Raw genomic sequence first — 18,944 nt, 5'->3', positions numbered from 1 at the left:
TTCACACAGTGTTATTCACACATTTTCATTTTGATTTTTACAGTATATACATGTGAACATTACATTATTCAATATGAGCCATCTGTAGTCAAACCTAATCAAACTGGTCCATAAACAATCAATATCAAAAAGCGATACTTGAGCAAAAAGTCTAGTGGTTCTACCCAAAGCCTAAAATAGTTGAAAGAAAAACCAGTGACTTCCATGCTCCTGGATAGAATTTGTGCAAAATGATTTTAGGAGAGCAAGTGGAAGATTATGTTCAACATACTGAAAGCACTAAGTTATAGGACTGTTTAAATTCAACCATGGCATGAGTGCTACAGGGACAAAGTACTGGGACATTACCGGTTTCTGCCTGGACACCCCCGAAAGCCTAACTTACTGTCTTACATGTTGAAGAGAATGTCGACTCTGTGGATTATAACACACAGCATTTGTACACAGGGTAAAAATAGTCACTGAGGAGAACTAATGTGTCCAAGGAAGTGGCTCAAAAGTCATCCTTTGTGTGACTACGGGAAAGCTCTGGCTCCAGTGACAGGGCTTGTACGTCTCGAGAGGAATTTTCTGAACTGCCATGCAAAAACTACTTGGCTTTGAAGAACTGTGCTTACTAAAAATAATTAGGCCTACTACATCACTTAATGCAGGCACTAAATGACAGATTCAGAAACTGGAAGTAGGCCAGAACAAACTTTCCCATTTGCCTATTAATGAGTTAACGCTACCATTAAAAAAAGTAGCGCCTCAGATGTATGTTTTAATAAGATTTATGTAAACCTAATATAAACAGTAATACAACAGAATTCCTTATACAAGTTTATACCACTACTATTTTCTTTCCTCGTGATCAGACCCCCTACCATAACAGCCTTTTATTTGATCAATGCTCAAGACATTGCTTTCAAACTATCTTGTTGATCAAAACTTTAGGTTAAGCCATCCAAATGAATGTTTTACACAAAATACTTACTTCAACAACATACAAAGCACTTTCTTTATCTTTCAGAAACTGAATATACAAAGTAAGCTTTTTCCAAAATATTTCCATAGGCAAAGGATTAAAAAGGATTTTAATTATACACATATGGTCACAATTCTGCCTTAAAAAGATCATTGGGAAATGTACATAAGGCCGCTTGTAAATGTACATCATCTTTATGTTACTGTTACAATGTCATATGTCCAGAGAAAAAAATTGACAGTATCATACATATTTGCTTTACGCTGGGAGAAGGCTATTCAAAAATACAGTACTCTTCTGTACAAAAAAATCATGCCACATTTATTAAGATGGAAGAAGCATTGGTTTCTGTGATAACCAAATATTTCAGTCCATTTCTTACTATGCTTATTATCCCGACTTAAAATTTGAACAGATTGATTTCCCAAAGTGTCCATATTAACAGAATCAACAGCTATGTTATAAACAAAACATAATGTTTCTCACAATAGATAAAAAGAAAGCCGGTTCATATTTCTGAAACCATATAAAGATAGAATTTAAAAAAATCACTCTTGATTTGCTGAAATAAATTTACATTATACAACACTATATGCCAGGGGGAGAAAAGGGAATGGGGATATGAATATACACTAAAATGCAAATTTTTGTCCCAAAAAGGGGTAAAACAAATTACATTTACAGCATGAAGGTTTACAAATGTACATCTGTACAACCAAGGTAAGCATCACTACTAAATTAGCAAGGCTTGTAATAAACATCGAAACGAGATATTTGTTTTCAAACTGTAAACTTACACCTATTAACTACACGTATACAATGCATATATTTATAGGAAGCAAAAAAGCTATCTGAGTATTTAATCAATCATGCTTATATGTTGAGCTATCAAGTTTACTTTTCAGTGGCCCCTTTTCTCTTCATCAATACCTATTTTTTGCATCTACAGTGAGAAAGCAAAATAAAAGCTCAACACTTTCAAATCCTTACAATTCTATATGCAAAATAAAAAAATACAAATCTCTACTCTTCCTGCGTTGTAAAACTGACTGTAAAGTTAATACAGGGTTCACTCCTTTTCCAACAGTATACTTTACTGAGTGGAAGTACCACCATCATTTTAATCCCTCTACCTTGTACAACAATTAAATATTTAAGTATATACAGCATTTCTATCTTTAATACATCGCTAGAGAAAACCTTAGGGCACCATTTTTAAAAAAAACTGTATCCACAGCAAGTGATGAAAGCTAGTCTTTTAAAGTTTCCATTGTTTTGTTATTCCCTACTTTAATTTGCTGTGCCCTGTTTATTATTAGAATAGTATGTTGTGAACCACCAAAATACAACTTAACTTTTCAACATGTTAAATAATGTTTATGCAGCTGATCAATTTTAATCTGGTATAAAAGACTTCACACAAAAGGGAAAAAATAAGGATTAATTCTATATACAACTCTATAAACCTGTTGTGCTATGATGCTGGGTAGACCTACCAGATTGCAAGCCAGTGTATTAAAAGAATACTGTACTTTTTCCCTTTAAAAACTATTTCAGTGACTTTACAAGGTAAAAATTTACAAAATATGTGACAGCTATTTTGATACAATTACATCATATACAGGCATTCTGTGCTTTGCCAGCCATCCAATCTGATAGGTCTCTGGATCAGGGCTGGAGATATTTTTTTCTTTTTTTTTTTTTAATAATTCACTCCCCAAAAATATACACAAGAATAAAAATTTTACAAATGGATGAACAAAGTCAATAAATAGATTTAAAAAAATCAGAACATTTATAGTTAAGTTGTATGTTTTGATCATTCACAATTCAATTTTTCTTCCATTTCTTTTTGTCTTTTACAGCATCCCATTTGGTGGTCCACCAATTGGCCCCAGATCAGCGCTGTTCTTCAGGTAATACTTTTCCAATTTAGCCAGAATGTGTTTGCCGTAAGTATATTTACGCAGAGTTGTGATGTGGGGTCGAATCTGTAAGAAGAAACCCATTATTTTTCCCCCCCCCTCAAAAATTTTAAGTAGACATTACTACACTTTAAAAAATATTATGTAAAAAAATGTCAGAAGCCTGTATTTCAAAATTTTGTAAGTTTCTGGAAAGATGTAAAATTGGTGATTTTGACTCACCAAAGAACTGACTTTACCTGTCACAGGAAAAGGGAGGTAGCAACAAGTCCTTTGTTGGTGACTGGGGGAAGCAGAGCTCCTGCAGGAATATACTGGGCCCTGCATTAAATAGCCTAGGGCAATTATGGCAATAGCACTTTTGTCCGTGTCTGGATATTCTCAAGTAGAAAATGTGCCCGTATGTTAGGAAGTGTGGTATTTCTTCCGTTATGTTGATAAAGATGACATACTACATTTTTATATTAAAAGTATTTTCACAGAAAAGCTGGCACAAAGAGAGGATATGAAATCCAACTTTTGAAACTTTTCTGTAGATTTACATTTTTAGCTCAGTGCTCAGAGACCTGAATATATTCTGCTTTATCAACCTCCACTGAACTTAATGTTTATACATCAAGTACTAGATTACAGAACTACTGAGTTTTACTTCTAGAGGGAAAGGTATTCTAGCAGAAAAATTAGTATAGATAATATTTCCTGAACCAATAAAACTATATACAAATATACCTTGTGCATTATTATCTTCCGCTGAGCGGGTTCAGCCATATCAATCATCTTCTGAACAACATAGTTGGCATACTGGTCCTTCATCATGGTGTATAAGGCACTGTGAGGACCATCATTCTGGCAACAGACCTCATCAATAAGTAAAGCTCTTTCAGCACGAGAAGCATGAGTTACACATTTTTCTACCACATTGCTGAAAAATAAGACAAATGCATTCTGTGACTTAAGATGTAACATTCTTTTAAGCAGCAATTTTAAATTTATCTGAACAGTTCAAGTGTCTTAAAAGAGCGCACTGTAAATGCGTCAAGTCCCGATTTCCAAATCTTTAGTCTGTAATGACTAAGAAGTTAAAAGATTATACACTCCTACTCATGTAAAAATGTAATTTTCTGATACTTATTATCTTGGAGGAGAGATTTTCCACTGGACCTACAGTAGATATGCTGGACCTCAGGCTGCAGATATATTCTAGTACATCTATTTTGGTTGTGGGCCCTTTTAAGACACAACAGAGAAAGCCAGACACGAGGCTTCCTGCTTTCTGAATAAAGGCGCTTTTCAGGAGCATGCCTAAGTTAGAGATACTGTCAAATATTTCTTTTTGTAGAGGAAGTCTCTGACCTTCCAGATATCTCAAAAGCTGGAATGGTCATCACATGGATACTTGGAACCCATTTCCCTGCACTTGTACAAGGTGAACAAAAACCATTCCATAAACCCGCGGAACCTTCTTTGTTTTGCTACAGAACAGCATTTCCCCTTTCCCTTCCCCAAATCTAGTATAAAATACCACTACCGTTCATCTCCATAAAAATATGACATTTCAGGAGGCAAGTTACAGAACAGAAAAAATACTACAACTTTAAAAGGTTAAAGAACCTTTAATATATGAAGGCTGTGCAATACCTGGCAAATTTGTGCTGACTCAGAGCTAGAACTTTTCCTCTTATTTCTGAAACTATTTTACTCTTGTCTTCAGGACGACCATGCTCCAGTACATGTTGAATAACGTAATTTCCATATTGATCCTGAAAATAAGATGACTTCAATTTTCTTTTGTGTTCATACCAAGTAATCCATACAGCTTTTGTATATTTGTATAAACTTTCAAACTACTATTTGCACAGATATAAGGAAAAATACCATAATGTCAACATTATACAACATAAACAAAGCGATGCAAGAAATATTGCATCAAGAATTACTTAATGGACCACAAAAAATTTACATGCAAAATGTAAATAATCTGTAAAAACAGTATTTTGCTAGAGTACCTTTTATCCTCTTAAAGAAAGAAGTCCTCAGAATTAAGATCATCGTTCTTTAACAGCCGTAATATCTCCCTGAACTTTGGTTCCCCAAACCAGTTATGTTTTAACTAGAGACTTGTATATACAAGAAACACTGAGAAATAAGCTAGACTATGAATATGTACCAAAAGGCAATTCTTGCCTTTTTATGTGTGGAAATTCCTACTGAACACTGAGTCCCTTCCAGTATTTTAAACTGATTCAATTTCAAAGCCATTTGTAGCACTCATTTTGTTCGTCTGAGACCAAGACAGGAAATCATGTTGTATAAGGTCTTTTGCCTTCTTTTAGAAAAGATGCCCTTTTGTGTAAGAATATGCAACATGTATATTTTTGACAATGTCTTTATGTTCAGACATTATTAGAAGTTATCTGAAGGACACCTGAGTGAATCAAGATAAACTACAAAAAGGCAATCTTTGCAATAATAAAAAGTACTAATTCTCTGCATTTACAATGTATATTCGAAGCTACAGTCAAAAGTGTAAGAAAAAGGCTTTTTATATCTTCTTTGCCTCCCAACTTCCAAATTCATTTTCATTAAAACTATGGAAGGAAAGAAAAACAAAAAAATCAATGTCTACAAAACTAAAAAGAGGCAAATGCATTTAAACTATTTCTTAAACTAAGAAATAGCAATAAATTATGACAATCAAAAAAAGCTCTAAAATGCATTAAAAAATGAATATACACACTAACCTGCACTAGCTGTTCTGTGTGTTGATGCAGTTCTTCTAAGATCGGCAAAGTCTGCTCGGCAGTACAGTGTTCCAGAATACGCTGAATTACTCTACAACCATATGGATGAGTTGAAAGTACAAACACCTTAAAATAGGATTGCAAACTTAAGTTAAACCAACCAAAGTTTACAGATATAGTAATATTACCACGTTCGAAATGGAACTGAACATGCCGACTACTTCTATTAAAAAAAAAAGTTTTGCCTGCCAATATCAGAATTCCATCTCCAGTAGAAGTCAGGAAAAGATGAAAATGCAGTTTTTTGTGTGTCAAGGACTCCAGTAATTACACAACTAAGAACCCAAGTTTTCATTACAATGTTTCTAGCCTACTTAGCTGCAAAGGAAAGCCCGAAAGTATGACCCTTAGTTAAGCACTGTTCACTTTCAGGCTTTCCTTTTAGCTCTGTACTTTATTTTCAAATTTTAAGATTTTGACATTTATAAAAAGTTCAATTACTGTGGCTGATTTTCACTAATTTCACGTTCCAGCATATACAACAGGCTCCCTGTTACAGATAAAAAGTTTGTAAATAAGTATTCAAAACATACAGTCAAAACCTTGCTTATTCCTTTTGCTCGCTTCTCAGGAAGCCAGGTTTGTGTTTCGGGGATTAATTCAGCAAATTTAAGAGTCAGTGTTGGTCAGAACTGAACACAGAATCTTGTCTGATTAGACATAGATCCAAATGATGCAGGCAGGTGAAAAAAAACGTATTGTTACATGACACGACTGAAGTGTGGTATTTTTCATTTGCCACTTCAGATCAGCTGGTTTTTTTTATATATAGTTACTTGGAGCTGAGGATGGATGTCCAGTAAATAACAGATTCACATTTTAGTCAAGGGGCTCTATTTACAGTTTAGAAACTGCATCTCATCTACCCCATACACACTTTTCGATGTAAAAAGACCCAACCCTAGAAACCTTGGTATGCCATTTACTACTACGTACAACAATAATTCAGGTATTGCTGTTGTGTAAAATGTGAGAGAAGGATATTGTAGATTTTGTTAAGAAATACATTTGGCCATCCATTAAAGTAAAATTTAGTAACACAGCCAAGTTAGTAAGATTTTTACAATTCTTCTCAAGACTATAAAAATATACATTTGTCTCAGTATTAAAATCTTATTTAGCTGCAGCATATTCTCTAGCCTGCAGCACAATATCAATCTTCTATTAATAACTTTTTTGGAAACAAAACAAAAACCCCAACCTTAAATAAATACCGCCCCCCTTCACTTAACACTAGCCCATATATAGGGAACAGATTAGTATATTTCTTCGAAATATTTCCTTAATGATAGACATTAATTGGGAAACACTGAAAGACAGACTTGCAGCACAAGCAACAGAAGAAGAAAACAGAAATTTTAATGAAAAATATATGCTAGAGAGCAGATACTTTATTATTATATCAAAAATGGCAATGTTAAAAGTTATAAAGGAAATTTGAAATCGCATATCACAAAACTCAAACAGAAAGCCTGGCCTTAAGCCAAATACCTCTATTAGTATTTATAATACATCCAAACAGGTCTTTCTAGAGCCTCATCTCCAACAGATTAATCTTTTTACAGCATGTTAACTGTCTCTTCAACAGCTTTTCCATTTTATCATCCGTTTTTTATCCTACTTAGAACAAGCTGACTGCAAAGTGTCAAACACTATCTTGTATATGCAAATGATGGAAAAAAATCTGCAAATCAAAGCAACCCTACAGAAGAGGAAATTAACTGTTGACACTACCTGTCCTTTGAATGCATCAATGATGAACTGGAGCGACTGGGGTTGAACACACTCAATACATTTTTGTACAACATGGTTTCCATTTTGATCTTTCACACATTTCAGAACATGACCATCCAACTCTTTCACCATTTCATTCTGGAAAAAAAGATTATCCTTGTCTTTACAATGATTTTTTTCTTTCCCTCCCTCAAAGGAATATTCCATTTCACCCTAACTGTTCAATCTTCAGCTGTCAACTATTTCAGTCCCTAGGGCATTTCATAATGAAAGGAACAATCAACAATTTAAGCAAGTCAAAAGATGGACGCAATAAAAAGAAATAAAATAAAAAAAAGTATTCTTCTAACTTACAATTACCTGCTGGTCAGGTGAGATTGACTCAAGTGCTTTCTGAATAACACGACAACCATACATCTGTAGGGCTAATGGCAGAACATGACCACGTATGCGTGTTGCTAGGGCTAACTTTTGATCCAGGCTTCCAAACTAAAAGAAAATAAATATGCTGTTAACAAATGAAGACATATTGCAGCATGCTGGAATTTACATGTCAGAGTAAGTACTTTCATGATGTGTTACAGGTTTACTGTGCGCCTTTGAATCATTTTTCCCTTTGTATTTTTTGGTGGGTATATTTACCAGAAGCTTTTACATTCTAAATGCAACATTTTGTGACATTCCACATTCCAGTCACGTACCTGCTATCAAATGCATGACCTTGAAAGACAACAGAAGAGATCGAAGTAATTTATACTTGACTGTCTGTAGGAACATTTAAGTGCAATAACCCACTTATTTACACAAATTGCACCAGGCAAATTAATTACAGATTACTGTAATGTATTAATTCAAATCAGATTTTCTCTGATACCTCAAATTTGTACAGGTCAGTGTATCTTACATCTTGTATACAGTAAGCAAGCTGTAACAGGAGGGGGCGGGGGGGGAAGATTTCAACCCCTGAAGTAGCTTCCTGGTAACGTCACGTGGCTTGAAAATCAAAATGGTTTTGTACACTGGCTGTGTTACAGTATAATGCAACAAACGTTTTTCAGCAATAGCTAATTCCTGCCCTTATTTTTCCCTACCACCTTCTACGCTGCTCCATGCTGAGCAGAGAAGCCAGTCAAGCTTCATAATAATACACATAACCCTGTTCCCAGACCCCCCCCCAAGCTCCTGAGTTGGCACAGTACAAGAGACCACATAGAAGGGATCACCTGGGCAATGAGCTGAGTGGCACCAGCGATATTCATGCAGCACTGCTGAGAACTGTCAAACCCCACACCTGTAGTCACCTAAGGCTCTGAAGAAAGCTCAAACAACTTCGCCTTCCTACTTAAATAATGAACTAGGTCCCTTACTACACCTAAGGCCTAGTGCATTTTTTTCTTGAGAACTCTTCGGCAGAATTAAGATGACAATTGACAATGATTATCTATGTATCCATCCAACCTCACATTATGGAAAAAACCACCAATTGATGACCCTTGAGCAAGATCAAGATCTTACATACCATACGTCAGCCACACTTTTCAGAAGATATTTTAATTTGTAAAAAACAGTATCAAGTAAAAAAAAGAAGTGAGCACATTGTTTTGTAGATTACTCATTAAAAACTACATTCCTGTTTACAACAACCATCTTATTTCTTATTGGACATTTTCCAGCTCCACCTTCTATCCACCCAGATACTCTGACCTGGTCCTTGATTTAAAGTACACTATACTAGATAGCTTTCCTACATATAACTTTTTCCAGGACACAGGTATAGCTTTTTCTTCTCTCTGTAAGTCAAATTTTGTAACTCTTTGATAAGGCTTTTTTTTTTTTTACCCCATAGTTTTCCAACAAAACACAAAGCTGTTTTAAATACTGGTTTTAGTAATATTGGATGTACCTTATGACATCCCTTCCTCAAAATTCTTCTGCCTCAATACATTTTATGTGAGTTTCTTCACATACAGCACTGGATGAAGTTCACAGAGCTATTTATTTGGGTGCAAGAGCATTTTCCAAGATGCAGTAACCAATAAAAAGTATCCTTCAAATCTTTATGTTCCCCATCATCTGCTGAAAGTCCCCATAAATTACAGTAAAAGGCTTGCACAGCCTGAGTGTGCAGCCTGTACATTCACCAATGTTCACCAACGTATGCACCACCAGTGTAAAGAGAAACTGTGCCTGTTATGAAAAAAAGCAGGGTATACAGAACAGAAAACACGTGTGCAGTATTAGGCGCTTGGGTTCTGTGGTAGAAGTCCAGTAGAATTCTGCTATGATGTTAAGAAAAAAACCAGTTTAAATTTAATCAGATTTTACAGCATTTCATTCTCATTTCTGTTCATACACTTAGTGTTATGCTTACCTCAAAGAACTTCTGTATTACATAGTTTCCAAACACATCAGTCATCAATTGATATGCTGCTTGCAGGATCTCATTAAATACCATCTGGCGCTCAGCTGGAGTAGCTCGCTCCAGCTTTTGCTGTATAAATCTAAGTGCAAAAAAAGGTACATTATGCTTTGCATAAACAACAGGAAAACCTCTCAAACACTGTTTCAATGAGACACCTCAAAATTGTAAAGCAAGTATTCAACATTTATAAAACTTATTAAAATGAAAGTAGTGCCTTTGCATATAAAAGGATACATTTTAGTAAAATGATACCTAAAAACTTTCATTTGAAAGGGATTAAAGATGAAAAGAATAACAATAACTAAGTACCTGATGATGTATTGCTGAAAAATGGTTTTACATTCCAGATGCCAGATATTTTGTTTTCTTAATCAACGCCCTTTTGATACCTAAATACTAGAGTTTACAAGTCTAGTTATGAGGCTATTTCTACACTGAGAACTTCTACAAGCAGCTAAATTTATACTACTTTTATAATGAAATTTCCTAGAGAAGAAAAAGGTCAGTGTAAGAGCATATGCTCCAATTAATGGCATGCTTTGTATTGAGATGACTAGCAGCTCATTCAACTGTTTGATGTTAATATAACTATATCAAAGCAGTAAAATATTATTAAGTTATTAACTTTACTATAATAATTACCTAGAACCATGCTGGTCTTGGGAAAATTCAACAATATGTCCAACAAGGTCTCTTAGTTGAAGATTAGGGAAACGATTGTTTCTGAAATCTTCCAGCAATCGACTACGTCCAGAAGGCATAATATCAGACCTACTGTAACGAAGGCGTGAAGGAGGGAAGAGCTGACTGGTGGAGCTAAAAAGACTGGAGGTACTTGCCGCACTGCGATACTTTGCTTCGGCTCCAGGTGCTGCAGAAATATAGCGACCACTACCATTTGTCAGTCCTCCTACAAGGAAGCAGTTCTGTCAGTAAAAGCCATAAGGAAAATAAGCAACAGCAAAACAGTAAGTGTACTAGAACTACGGATACACCCTGGAGCCAAAGGAAACAACAGTGTTGTCTTGTTATTTATATTTACCTCATTATGGTTGGAGGAGTTAGATAGCTTTATCTTCCAATAAATAAAACCATTCTCCTCATTTTTATTTTATGTGAAGGGCACCAGGAAAAGAAATGTCATTAGAAGAATATAACGAAGCAGGTAAAGTGAGCACCCACTCAGACTTACAGAAACTTTAGAATTGGGTGGGCCTTAGCGTAGTGGGCAGATTTCCACTTCGCAAGTAATACTGACTTATACCCTTGTTAGTAGTCTCCAAGTTAGCCAATTGTTTCAAAACAGACCATGAAATCTGAACTACCCTTCAGTCCCTACTGAGGTACCTTTCCAACTTACAGTGTGAAAGGGCATTTTTGGGGAGGCACACATGGTGCCTCTTGTCATGTTGTACCTGTTCTGCACGATACTTGATGACTTCAGCATCCCAGGCTTTCAATCTGGTACCTCTTGTAAGCACTAAGTATGTCAAATTTCAAACCAAGTAACTAAGAATGCTCTACTTAATTCTAAAACAACCAAAGATACATCAAACTGAAGTTCCTTTTAGAAACATGAACCCCTTTCCTTGCTGCGAAAACATTCATCACTCTCACTACACTTCGTCCTTCCTCGCCTTCCAAGAACTGAATTCCCTTCCGCTGTTTAGGTCCTACTCCTTTTTGCTAGTGATTCCACCTCCAGCTATCATCATCTCACAGCCCTGTGAATTCCTCCTCGCATACCGCTCTCTAATCAGTTTATGTCACTCTGAACTCCTCCAGGAGGCCTCTCTCCCTCTCCTTTACAACAGGCAGCAATTATCATAATAAGCACGCAAACAAAGAATCTTTCCCAACTACAGTATGATTTTAAAAGGGATACTGCTGCTACTACACTACAAGCAGAAATATTCAAAGACAATTCCCACCTAGAAACTTCAACTCTACTACTTAAAAAAAAAAACCCAACCTAAAATTATCATCAAGTATGAACTGGAAGAGGAAAGCATTTTCAGTTTACGTACAAATTATCTAGAAAGTGACACAGTAACTAAAAGCCCTTTCAAAGTCAACAGAAGAAATATCTACATTTGAATTTAAAACAAATTGCAGTACGTGCTGTTTGAATGGTGCTCTATTACAAAATTAATTAAAAAAAAAAAAATCAGCTGACAGTGCCCCAACCAAAAGCCTCCTTTTGGTTCCAAGTATTTATAAGGCCAGGCAACAACAGTGTTACAGTAGGCTGGTAATGCATTAATGGTAAAGTATCTTTTTTCAAAAAGTCAAACTGCAATACCAGAATCTGAGATGTTAGTGCTCTGCAAGACATATCAAGCATCACATTTATTGCACTGTATAGGATTATGCCCTAAAATAGAAATAATTAGTATTTATTTTACAATTAGTTTTCAAAATTCAGTAGTAAGAATCAGTAAAGAATCAGGAAATACTTTATGCCCCACACCACCTTTTAAAACCCACTAGGTTTTCTTTTAAATTCTTCTTTTAAATAAAGCTTCTTAATTCTTTACAGCCAGAAAAATCAAGTTTTTTTAACTATCATTTTTAGTTTCCATTGACAATCACTGTTTCCAGAAAAGAGCCGACAGCGACATGATACTAACAGACAAAAAGAAAAAAGAAACCCGACGTTCTGTAGGTGAAGCAGTATGCAGAGCGATGCTCTACAGTCACTTCTCTTCTAGGAATAGCCTTCTAAAGAACAAAAGGTTATGCACCTGAAATCTTGGTGTTTCTCATCTAGATTATTTAAACATATGAATGAAATCCGAGCTTCCTTGTAAATGCTCTGTAGTAATGCTACTTAATGCCACGAGAGGGCAGCAAAACCCGTTTAAAAGGAAGTCTTACAGGCTACTCTCCTGTTGTAGCATCTCTATTGCTCCACTGATCACATGCTCAATCCTGTGCCAGAAACTAATAGGGTAGTTTTGATTATATGCTCACAAACTGCATGGCTCTAATTTGCATACACAGTCATGGAACTGCACATGTGAATGAGGAATTGTTTCAGCTTTTCTTTTTTTTTTTTTTTTAACTGAGCCTTCACGTAAGTATAAATTAAATGTGACAGTTTATCCAGCAATTAAAACAGCAATTAAGAAACTTAGTAGCTTTTAACAAATATGCTACATATGTGTAGTAGAACTGCACGTATACAATACCTTTCACACTCAGGATTATCAAGCCTTTCTTCAGTCTAATTTGGGAACCATCCCTTTTTAAGACTTGTAAGACGACTATGCTGCAACTGGGAGACTCCTGTCTAGCCTGCGAAACTACTTAAGATGATCACGTTAAGCAGGATCATAACACAGGAAGGCTGAAAACATCCATTGTGCCTAGAAGAACCTGTCATACTTCAAAAGCATACAGACAGCTTAACCTTGTAAAACCCTGGATGTTATTATAAAAAACAGTAATTTAGTAAGTAATTAGCTTTTCTTCTCATGTAACCTTTCATTACAGCAGCAGTGTTATAGCTCAGTGGCAACTTTGCAGATCTGAAAAATAGTAAAACCCCCAAAATAAAAGCATATTGTCATAGGTACTTATATATGCAGATATACTTTTGTATACAACAGACTATTTTCTTAAATATTGTACTCATTACTTTCTCAGTCCAAAACCACCAAAGCATTAGTGTGGACATTACGGACAGCTGGTCTCCTTCCTGAAAACTTTGAGTGTGAACAGCTCAGAAACGGAAAACTGAAATCTGAATTCTAGTTACTCAAATCCGCCTGTTTAGCCTGCTGCAAGAACTTCAAGAAGTTCTTCAAGAACTCAGGACACTTGTTTTACAGATTCCGATTCCAAACTAGAAAGGTAACAGCCTAGGTCTTATAAATTATTTGGGGAACATACCCTACTCAATAAAGCACCTAGTCTAAACATTTCTGCAAACACTGAAATTTTAAAAGACTGTTACCAGGCATCAGTATAGCCACACAATTACAAACCGCTGGGGAATAAAGTGCACAGTTCATTCTTCAGATAATCACTTAGCTATCGCTTCTGATCTCGTAAAACAAAGATCTCCGATGCAATGAATAATATTAAGTTGTTCTACAGTTTAATTGAACCTAAATCCCTGAGGCTAGTCCACAGGGAAGAAGAGGCACAGAGGTATAAAGGGGATACAGATCATCTAAAACAGAGCCTTACTAAGCTTCAAGGACACAAAGGATGTTAAATTACTAACTCCTTAACATGGATAGCATATTTAATATAAAGGAGAACATGAAAAAAATATTAAAAATTAGATCTAGGCACATTTATTTTGATAGTGTTAGTCTGTTAGTACTTATTACCAAAGTATTTCTTCAATCGTTTCTAACCAAGACATAAAACAAATTTACTGCACACTAACTGTTGTTTAAATCAGTCAGCAATATTATTTTCTAGTAAAATATGTAGGAGTATATAAACATTTTAAACTTGATTTCTACAAAGTATTTGTTAATCTGTAAAAAAGTAGCTTCATCTCATCCTCAGCTAAAAATGTCATCTTCATATGGAAAATAGAATTACACATATATATATGCATATATATGTATGTATATTTTCTGAATCAATACAAGTGCTTATTACGCCTGGTTTACCGAAGCCCTACAGAGTAGGTACACAGCAGAGGCAACGCAAAGTTCCCCATACTGTGTTGTATGTAAAGGGGCCTTTACTCTTACCCAGAATGACCACTTCTGAAGATAAAACACCATCAGTCTAACTACTAACAAGCTTGGCTTGCAACGCACAGAAAATAATTACCTCCAAAAGCCCAGATTTTAAAAATCCTCTTCTACACCAAACCCTTGAAATGCTGCAATGTACCAAACAGAGTAAGCACTACCAATCTAAAAGGATTTTTTATAACATAGGAAAAATACTTCCTCTTGCAGTTTTTTGTCCCTGGGAGTGAAAGGGTAGTTCAAATTCATGACCTTACTGCTCCAGCTGATTACAGTGAAGAAGCAGTTACAGACAACTGACAAATCCCTTCAAATACAGGAAAACTGACACTAGAACAAAGTAATTAGCACATTCCTATTTTAGGATGTTGGATAAGAGTTTGTGAGAAGAGATAAAAACCAGTAAAATATCATTAATTTCTTGTAAAAGGGAAAATGGTCTTTTAAGCTACAAATCGCAGCAGTGTCTGACAAAGGGGTTATAAAACCATGCACCCTTTCCCAGTATTGTGCTCTAGTATTCTGGTGGCTGAAACAGGAGCAACCGAGTTTGATGCCCATTTTAAAATAGGAGTTAAACTTAGCTGAACCTGTTGATATAAGCAGGCAGGACGACAAGTTTTGAAGGTGGAGGGAGAGCTACATTTGACAGGCATTATCAGAATACCAATGGAAACTGCATGCAGACATGAACTTAGAATGTTGTTCTACTCTGAAAAGTGACTACGTAATAATCATACCCTTCTTAAAATATACTCCGTTTGATTTCAGGTATAACTTCTCATTTGGTGAGAAAGCTTTATATGTGAGAACAAAACAAATGCTTCCAAGAGTGGCTGATGAACACACCAGAATAAATTTAACAGGACAGACAATTAACTGCAGAAATAGTCTTCAACTTTTTGAAATGGTGCACCTTGGATGTGACTGCACAAAGATATGACACAGGGCAGAGTGCAGGAAATGCTAAAAAAATTACTGCATTTTTGTGAAAGCAAAAATCCAGAAGACCTCCATTTCCAAATTTCAGATTGATTTGGTAAGGTAGCAAAAAGTTTACCCATAATCAAGGCCCACTTCATTTAGAAGATGAAGAGGCAGTACACAAGGAAGGCAAATTGTGTCAATTTTCAGAGTACAACTGTACATTCTGGCCTTTACACACTGATCTAGTACACGGTTTTAACAAACTATTATGCTTAGTTCACACTGCCAAACAGTCCGAAATGGATTAAAATCAGTGTTGAACAATTTCTGCTGACAGAGGTAATCCTCTATACTGATCGCAGCTTATTTTCTCAGAACTGAAAAAACTCTTTTAACGTTTATCAAATGTGAAACAACACAAAACTTTAAATGTTTTGAATTTTAGATAATGCCTTCCAAAATTTGGTTTAAGTATAGTTTTCAGTAATATGAAAACTATTGTGAGAGTACTTTGAAAAGAAAGAAAGAAAAAGATTTCCATGATAACCCCATTGTCAGATGTTCAGAACTTTCTCAAAAGCCTCCATTTGGGCTGAAACTTTCCATGCTTGGTCTCAGCCCAAAGGTGCACTTTGTAGACCTGAAAAAGGAAAAAAGGTAAGTAAAAAAAAATAAAACGTGCTGAAACATCCCCTTGCCCAGTTTTACTTCGGGTATTCAGCACTTAACCATGAAGGGGATACTGAACTGTAAATGTAATATATTTAAACCACTTTTAACCTTGTTATACAAATCACTCACACATTTCTCACTTAAAAGTGTATTTTGGTAGGCACTTTTAAATTTTTTCCTGTTTTATTTGCACTAACAGAAGTACAGGGGATTAGGTTGCCTATTACATGCACAAAACTGTGCACTGAATAGTTTCTGGAGCAACAGGCAACTCAATCTTGAAATTACATCCAGTTTCATTGTATGACTTTAGCATCCAAATTAAACGACCACAAATATTTGCAGAGAAAAAAGGGCAAGTTTATCAAGTAACCTCAAGTTAGAGGCATTCTCTTCTAAGTATACTGTAGGCTGTGGTGAGGTTTCTTTAGATTTTTTAAATTTTATTTTATATTAAATTTTTTTTAAAAAAGTTGAGCTCCCATGTCATCTAACTAGCTCAAAAATTTTCTAAAAGATTACTATCATCATTCCTTAAAAAATACATCTGATAACAGAGAGCCACCGCTGACAAAGCCTTTGCTACTTCTTTCACAAATGTATTTTCTTTTTTTCCACCAGCCTGGTGATAAACTATTGTCTTCCCAGCAAAGCATCTGGGCCATGAGGTAGTAGGCTCACTGATTAAAAAAATCACCTTTCAATGCATTTTACGTTAACAGCTTCGCTCACTTTTCTACTTTATCATGGTAAGGGGCAGTAGTGAAAGTCACTTCACTGTTAAACACAGTATCACCTTAAAATGTCCTTAAAGTGGTAATACACTGAAGAAGAAACAAAAATAATGCAAGCACCTTTGCTTGTCATACTGTAGAAACATAATACAAAAAGGACAAATAAGTCTTACTGGGCTCTCTATCGGGCTTCTGCAAGGGAAGAAAAATCAGTTGTTGGCCCGATACTGCAAAAAGCTGAGTGCCCTCCACTGCCAAATCAATGAGCATTTGAGCGTGCTCTTCACCTTTCAGGAATGGCCCCTCTTCATTACAAAACTGTTTAACAGCAAAGGTAATGTGACATCTCTTATGCAACATATATTTTACACATAGAAATACATACACACATACAAACAAAAAGTGTTTTTTTGGTTTTTTGTTTTTGTTTTTTTTACCTAAATGCAAACTGGATGAGGATCCATGTGATGAAAGTGATGGCGGTGGCGTAAGTGAATGTCCTGGCGTTTGGCTTGGCAGAGGCATGCCTATTGGACTTGGAGAGGAGGAAAATCCCAGACTATTGTAAAATGGCTGCCCTATGGGTGCTAGGCTGCTACTAGATCTTTTGTACAAGTCAGAGCTAGTAGATAGAGAATCTCTCCTTGTGGCACTACTACTTGCAGAACTGCCAACTGAAGAAGAAATAAAAAGACCCTAATTACACAGTGTCAACTGAATAAAACCTATCCCCAACTACAGCTGGGCAATAACAGATGCGATCACAATAATTACAGCAATCGTTATGACAAAGACAATTACTGTGATAACCACACATGCTTTTAAGTAAATCTACGTGGGTATAAATATACTACTGATAAGTAATTTCATCAATGCCCATGTCTTGCAACATTTCATTCTAGACTTCTCACAGCAATATTGCAGTACTCTGTTTTAACCGCCTGGCTTCAGGCTTTGGGACAAATATGGAATTTATGAGATTAGATTACACTGTCACTTTACAGAATAAATGATTCTAAAAATATTTCCACTAAACTCTTTGATAAAAATTTTTTCCACCATAAATTATTAGTCAGACAGTGATACTTAATTTCAGGCAAAAGGCTAGAGACAATTGGTTGTTGTTGTTTAAGGGTTCAGAAAATCTATGTTGCTGTTCAGCTGTTTCTGAACTTCCTCTTGTTTGTGAACCCCTCACCTGTAGGAAAAAAATGACTGCTTAAAATTCCTTACGAGAATTATGGTTCTCAAAGAAGTGTTTTGAAAAGATATTATAAAGGAGGAATAGGCTAAGAAGAAGATGAGAAGCAGAGCAGAGATAGGAAAATTAAAGTGAGAAAATAAAAATGTAATTTTACTGCTACCAGTATTTCTGAAAGTCAAATTAGACTAGTAGAAGCTTTGGATAACAGTGTATTAGTGAAGGACTGGTTATCCTGCACAGCATCATTCAGCAGGGCGATGAACAGTCTAGGATAAATTAGGAGAACAATAAAAAGTTTTTAGAAATGTTAAATTCTAGTATCTGTTGCATACTACTAAACTAGAGTGCCTATTTTAAACACTGGAACATTATTATACTCATGAACAAAACCAAGATTATGGGTATTTTTATAACAAAGATGCTTAAGCTGAATTTGGAAAATTGATTTCTACTTCAACTTAAAAAGGAAAAGGTCAGAATTTATACTTCCATAACCTTTACCCCTTGTCAGGTACCTTCCTATTAAAGCTGGCAGCATGGCCCAACATAAAGGTCACCTGATACTTCCCATTTTAAGACACTAATTTGTTTTCTCCTAACATTAGCAACTTGGCTAACACTTTTCACGGCAGGGAGCTGCTTGGACCAAATTTTTCAAAGAAGTTCTGCCCAAACAATACTGCCATTTCAGAAAAACAGGCAAGGAAAGATGCTTTATCCTTAGCAAAATAATCCAGCTACCTATTATTTGAGAAGTTAATGCTTTCCTGTACTCAGACCAATGTGCTAGCAACAGGAGACCTTTATTTTCATGCTCTCTTTGATTGAGCTAAAAATCTT

At 35.5% G+C, this 18,944-nt stretch overlaps 1 protein-coding gene across 11 annotated transcripts in view; it reads right to left on the bottom strand.

Moving 5' to 3' along the window:
* Nucleotides 1–738: 738 nt before the first annotated feature.
* The window catches only part of PUM2 (pumilio RNA binding family member 2), a 70,118-nt gene continuing 51,912 nt past the window's right edge, over nt 739–18,944 (bottom strand). For 5 of the 11 annotated variants that reach the window (XM_075144979.1, XM_075144980.1, XM_075144986.1 and 2 more), the window contains 9 exons: nt 17,338–17,574; nt 10,492–10,759; nt 9,799–9,928; nt 7,782–7,916; nt 7,428–7,565; nt 5,634–5,759; nt 4,531–4,652; nt 3,622–3,814; nt 739–2,958 (listed from right to left, as the gene is read on the bottom strand). In XM_075144979.1, coding sequence (XP_075001080.1) covers nt 2,827–2,958; nt 3,622–3,814; nt 4,531–4,652; nt 5,634–5,759; nt 7,428–7,565; nt 7,782–7,916; nt 9,799–9,928; nt 10,492–10,759; nt 17,338–17,574 — 1,481 coding nt within the window. In that variant the 3' untranslated portion in view covers nt 739–2,826. Of the gene's footprint in view, nt 2,959–3,621; nt 3,815–4,530; nt 4,653–4,898; nt 5,481–5,633; nt 5,760–7,427; nt 7,566–7,781; nt 7,917–9,798; nt 9,929–10,491; nt 10,760–17,337; nt 17,575–18,944 lie in introns of those variants that run through there. The other 6 variants (XM_075144981.1, XM_075144982.1, XM_075144983.1 and 3 more) reach the window with 5 other exon arrangements.

This window comes from Calonectris borealis, chromosome 3 (assembly GCF_964195595.1).
Source record: "Calonectris borealis chromosome 3, bCalBor7.hap1.2, whole genome shotgun sequence".
NCBI lineage: Eukaryota > Metazoa > Chordata > Aves > Procellariiformes > Procellariidae > Calonectris > Calonectris borealis.
This window is presented reverse-complemented; position numbering and strand designations above follow the sequence as displayed.